The sequence below is a fragment of the Canis lupus genome, chromosome 33, assembly GCF_003254725.2.
Source record: "Canis lupus dingo isolate Sandy chromosome 33, ASM325472v2, whole genome shotgun sequence".
In the NCBI taxonomy this organism is placed as follows: Eukaryota; Metazoa; Chordata; class Mammalia; order Carnivora; family Canidae; genus Canis; species Canis lupus.
The window spans coordinates 27,033,304-27,039,303 of NC_064275.1; the positions used below are offsets into that span (position 1 = coordinate 27,033,304).

At 51.3% G+C, this 6,000-nt stretch overlaps 1 protein-coding gene across 2 annotated transcripts in view; it reads right to left on the reverse strand.

The window, feature by feature from the left end:
* The window catches only part of MYLK (myosin light chain kinase), a 179,435-nt gene extending 173,642 nt beyond the window's left edge, over positions 1-5,793 (reverse strand). The window contains exons 1-2 of one of the 2 annotated variants that reach the window (XM_025474981.3): positions 5,669-5,793; positions 480-647 (exon numbers count right to left, since the gene is read on the reverse strand). In XM_025474981.3, coding sequence (XP_025330766.3) covers positions 480-647; positions 5,669-5,698 — 198 coding nt within the window. In that variant the 5' untranslated portion in view covers positions 5,699-5,793. The remainder of the gene's footprint in view (positions 1-479; positions 648-5,668) is intronic. The other variant, XM_049105390.1, reaches the window with a different exon arrangement.
* Positions 5,794-6,000: the final 207 nt, after the last annotated feature.

Sequence of the window (6,000 nt, forward strand, 5' to 3'; positions counted from 1 at the left end):
AGTGGAGCAAAGGACCCGTATTCATTAGCACAAGGGACTCCATCTCCCACCCGGATGCTCTGGATGCACCAAGCAGATACATGAGAGGCTATTTCACAAAACGCTCCTTTGAGGGAGGAAGTGAAAGAAAATTTACAGCCTGTTCTCAACTGTCCAGCTTTGAGGACACATATTTCAACCCAAGCTGCATGGTTCCTGCCACCAGCCCCGGTCATCAGCCATGCTTAGGCAGCACATACCCAGAACATGCCCTATGTTAACAGTAAAACATCCCAGCATCCCTTCCCAACCCAGACCAACGTCAACCATAAATCAAACAAGTTGCGTAAGCTGAGAGACATTCACTTGATGTGTGGGTGCGGAGAAAACCAGGCTTCCACAAGCTCCAACCTGCTGGGGCATGGGCCGGGGAAGTGGTGACGACCCTGCCCCATCTCCTCTCCGACCTCCCCTCCAGCCACACTTCTCACACTTCTTACCCTCCCTTCAAACTTGGCGGTGGCTCCTTCTCTGATGCAGAGGTTCCGAGGGGGCAAAATGAAAGCAGGGGCCTCTGTCGGGGGTGCAGACCCGGCCCTCGAGTGATCCACACTGACGGAGGTTTTAGAAGCCTGTGTCAAGGCGGCCAGCTTCACATCCCCCATGGTCTGCAAACAGGAAGGAAGACCAGGTCAGATGAGACAAAGTGCAGCCCCTCGTCCCTGTGCATGGCCAGTGGGCGCCCCGTCAGGTCAGGGCTGGCCTGGAGCTCTTCTCTGGGAATGAGAGGCTCTGTGTCCTCCACATGCAAGGCTGCCAGGGTGAGGCTCAGCCCGCCCCAGCACCAGCACCAGCACAGGGCCACACACCTGCCTCCCCTACACCCTACAGAGAACTTCGAAGAAAGGGGGCAGCTAGGGACACCTGGGTGGCTCAGGGGTTGAGTGTCTGTCTTTGGCTCAGGTCATGATCCTGGGGTTGTGGGATCGAGTCCCATATCGGGCTCCCTGCAGGGAGCCTGCTTCTCCCTCTGCCTGTGTCTCTGCCTCTCTGTGTGTGTCTCTCATGAATAAATAAAGTCTTAAAAGGAAAGGGGGCAGCTGGAGCAAGAATGGAGGGACCAGCTGATCTCAGCCCTTCTACAGCTGACATCTAAAGCCAGTATTTAATAATCGCTGGCTCTTCAGGATCAACATGTAAACCAGGCACTCACAACAGAAAGTAAAAGCTGCTTTTGCCTGAACTGTGAGAGGTCACAGGCTAAAGAAAAACAGGATCCATCTTCCCAGAAAGGAAAGAGTTTGGGGTTAAAACAGCAAGGATCCTGGCTGAGGTGAGGAGAGGTGAGAGCGAGCGGATGAATGAGGGAAGGAAGTGGGTCTTGGGAGGACATCCCACTTCTGGGGACCAGATGGTGGAAAGCCTCGCAGGTCACAGAACGTGGCGTTCTAAGATTATTCAGGCTAATTTCTCCATTTGCCACCGAGGCCCGGAGAGGGTAAGTCACTAGCCCAAAGAGACAGAGCAAAATGATGGCATCATTGGCAAGAATACCTCAGGCTCCTGGCTCCTGGCACAGGGCCCAGTCAGGCCTGGACAGGATGTCGATGGGGGCTGGCAGGTTAGCTGGAGCAAAGGGACTTCCTTGGGATTGATTCCAGAAGTGGAATTAGTAACAGGTGCGAATCTGAGTTCTTGGTGGTAAGCAGCAGAACAGACTCTGGCTGTCACAAACAGAGAAGGGATTTGTTGGAAAGATGGGGAAGGAAGGGCTCCCCACGTCCACAGGAAAGAATGGAGGACAAGGCTGGGAAAACGGGCAGTGGTTGAGAGAAGCCGGGGAGCGGGAGGGGGGAGGGGTGATGAGACCCTAGGTAGTCGCTGGACGTCCACAGCCACCACCTGGTGGACAGCTCAAGTACCCCTGCTCTAGGTTCCAAGCCAGGTGGGAGCCTCAGCAGGCTGGGACAGCTCCAGATTGGGTATCGCATCTCACTGGCCATGGAACGGTGGTGTCAGGGGCATGTAATTAGTTTGTTGAAATTTCTAACATCTAATAAAAATAAGTAGGGATACACCTTTTAAAGCTGAAGCTCAAGTAACAAAGAGCCAGGTTTGTTTATAACAGAGCACGTCCTCTGCTTGACAAACCCAGCTCTCTTTTGCCAATAAGGTATTAGCTGCGCAAACAAAATCCTTTCCAAATGATAAGCCTCACAGGTTCACAGCGGTAGATGACAATATAAGCAAAGCTTCTGTAGCACTTAGCCTCCACCAGAAACTGTTCTAAGCACTTTTTTTTAAAATTTTTTTTTAATTTTTATTTATTTATTTATGATAGTCACACACAGAGAGAGAGAGAGAGGCAGAGACATAGGCAGAGGGAGAAGCAGGCTCCATGCACCAGGAGCCCGACGTGGGATTTGATCCCGGGTCTCCAGGATCGCGCCCTGGGCCAAAGGCAGGCGCCAAACCGCTGCGCCACCCAGGGATCCCTAAGCACTTTTGAATAACAGCTCATTTGCTCCTCATATAAACACTATGAGGTGGATAATCCCATCATCCCCATTTTATGGATTAGGCACGGCAAGATTAAGAAATTTGCCCAAAGTCGTGGCATTTAGTAGGGGCCAGGACTGGCACTTGGACCCAAGAGCTCCTACTCTTAACCACCGGCCCTCTTACCCCCTTGGATGTGGTTAGAGATGGCTGGTGGGGAGAGGGGTCTGAGGTTGGGGTAGCAAGTGAGAGAGCTACTAGCATATACACATAAAATTAAGGTTTTCTGCATGTCAAAATATACCATCAACAACATTGAAAGACGGATGGGATAAAGTGTTTGCAACAAAAACAAAGGACTGGAATACTTTACATCTGAGAAGGAAATGGCCCCACAGATAAATGGGCAGAGGCTATGACTCAGGCAGGTCACAGAAGACAGACAAATGGCCACTGAAACAAACGGACATGGCCTGACCTCAGTGAGAATCCAAGAGCGCAAATTAAGAACAAGCTATTGTCTTTCTTAAAAAACTGACCACACTGACATTTAAAAGGCAAGATAACATAAGACTGCGGTGAGGCGGCACAGTCACACCCTCCTGGGGGGGCTTATAAATTGCCAAATTGTTTTCCGGAGAGATGGCATCAAAGAGATCCTTAAAAAAAAAAAAAAAAAAAAGGTCCACTTCTCCTCCCAGAAATCTTACATTTAGCAATACTGGGAAAGAATCAGAGATGCAGCATAAAATTCATCTCTAGGAATGTTAATCACATTATTTATAGCAGAAGAAACTGAAAAATAACCCTGTGAAGTAGAAACAGAAATGAAGGGCAGGCCGGGTGGCTCAGTGGTTTAGCGCTGCCTTCGGCCCACGGTGTGATCCTGGAGACCCGGGATCGAGTCCAATGTCGGGCTCCCTGCAAGGAGCCTGCTTCTCCCTCCTCGGTCTGTGTCTCTGCCTCTCTCTCTCTCTGTGTGTGTGTCTCTCATGAATAAATAAATAAAATCTTTTTTAAAAAAGAAAAGAAACAGAAAGGAAGACCCAATTAAGTATCTAACAGTGAGAACTGGCTGGAAACAGTGCAATATCAGGCAGCTGTATGAGTGAATGTTTACAAGGAAAAATAATGAATGATCTAGGAATTTTAGACTCAAAATAAGTTTTGTTATGGAATACTTCATTCATACAGACATACAGAAAAGCAGGAAGGATGATAAAATGAGCACCTCAGATGCCTATCACCTAACTTCAACAATTAACACCTATCTGGTCCAGCAGCACCACCCAAGGGGGCAAACCCCACAGTCCAGCAAGGCCGCTCTGACTGTGCTCCTTTCACAAATGAGGACACCGAAGCTCAGAAATAAAACCTGTCCAAGGTCACAGAGCTAAGAAATAGAAACCAAAACCACACCTGACCTCAGTCATACCCTCGAGAGCTCCTGGAGCATCCCATGACCCAGACAAGGCATTTCCTGCTGTCCCCAGTAAAGGGACATAAAATAGGCAGAGGGTGGGGAGTATTGCCTCCCCTTCTGCTCCTAGGCCTGGCTTTGAAAGACACAAGACGGCCTCTTCCCATCCCCCCCTGCTTTCTGGGGAGCTAAAAACGAGGAGTGGTGACATCAGGTTCAGGACCCTCTCCGCATATTATCCTGATCCAAGATCTTCTGAGGTCTCTATTTTTTTTTAAGATTTTATTTATTTATTCATGGGAGACAGAGAGAGAGAGAGAGGCAGAGACACAGGCAGAGGGAGAAGCAGGCTCCATGCAGGGAGCCCTACGTGGGACTCGATCCCAGGTCCCCAGGATCGCGCCCTGAGCTGCAGGTGGCACTAAACCGCTGCACCACCAGGGCTGCCCCTTCTGAGGTCTCTAAATCTCCTGAAGGCCCCGGATGCTATCATCAAAGGGAGGTTGGCTTCAAAACACAGAAGCCTATCCCAATGGGAGGTCTGGCTTCATGGTTAGAAAAGGAACAGGCAAGTCCTTCTCCCTAGCCAAGAGACATCCAGTCCCCCACAAGGTGGTTGCAGGGAGTAGTTACTTAACCATCAGGCGAACAGGCGCAGGGCCCAGTCCCAGGCTGGCCAGACACACCAAACAGCTTCGCTCAGCCCATCGCCCCACCCACTGCCACCAGCAGCATAAACAGAGTTTGTCCACATTGACAAATAACGGTTACGGACATAACTGGGATGTTCTATCAAAAAAATAATAATAAATCAGGGGTGCCTGGCTGGCTTTAGTCAGCGGAGCATGCGACTCCCCATCTTGGGGTTGTGAGTTCAAACCCCCATACCGGGCATAGAGATCATGTAAAAAACAAAACCTTTAAAATAATAACAGTAAATCAAACCAACCATCCTTATTCCCTTCTAATGTCTCGTCCAGCCTGCTGACCACATTCCAGTCGAGAACACCAGAGGGGCTGGGTAACTTTTGCCATAATTTCTCTACTGGCAGAGCAGTGCTCAGTGGCTGGAAACACACCCAGCTCGGGGGTTCGTTCAATACCAGTTAAATGCAGATCAAAGGACAGAGAATTCAGAAGTGAAAAAAAAAAAAAAAAAAGGAGGGAGTCAAAGAGAACTGGATGAAGGCCCCCCTCCCCCCATGCTCAGGCCAAAGCTCACCTCCAAAGTTTTCACGAGTAACATAATTCGTTAACCATCCAAAGCAGCACTAAGTTAACTTGACTTTAATTTGATCAAAAGCACTTTAAATTGTTTCTTGAACCCAGAAAAGAACAGTTTTCTACTATGGCCAAAAGAGAGTGAACTGCGGCAGAAAGACCCAGAAGAAGTGTTAAAGCTTCGGGACGAAGTTATACAGCAGAACAAGTTCTGAGAAACCAGCAGTCTGTCCTCTTCGCTCCCTCCCCAGGGCTCATTTAAAACGATCGCGGTCTTTAAGCAGCTGACCTGCAGCAGGGCATCCTGGCGATAGCTGCACCTACCCTACAGGTGGGGCCGGGCTCCCAGCAGCCTCTGCACGGAGCTGGCAGAGGGGCCAGCGAACACCCAGTGCAGGGGCCCCAGGTCCCCCTGGCCTGCAGTCAGCTCCCGACCACGGCCCTACCCGCTCCCAGTCCCGCAGGAGCCGCTCCTGGGCTGTGGGCTGTGCCAGGTGGCCTGGCTGGGACCACGGGGGCCAACAGTGGGCCAGGGCCGCCGTGCCTTACCGTGGCCTCCTCCCCGGGCAGTTCTCCCATGAGTCGGATGCGTGGGCAGCTCCCCCGCGGGACCGGAGAAGGAAGGCGGCCCAGGGGAGCCGGACGCTGCGCGGCCCAGGGCTCGACTCCAAGCCAAGGGGCGGCCGCCGCCTCTGCGCGCAGATGTTGCAACTTGCCTTGGGCCGGGCAGCCAGCTTCACTCGGTTCAGGGAGATCTGTTGTTCTAATCCGCCCAGCTGGGGTGACCTTTGAAACCCCTGGCTGCCAGCTGTAGAGGCGCTCAGTGGAGTCCCGGGGAGACCAGGAGGGGAAGCTCACAGGTCTCTACTCGTTCAGAGCTG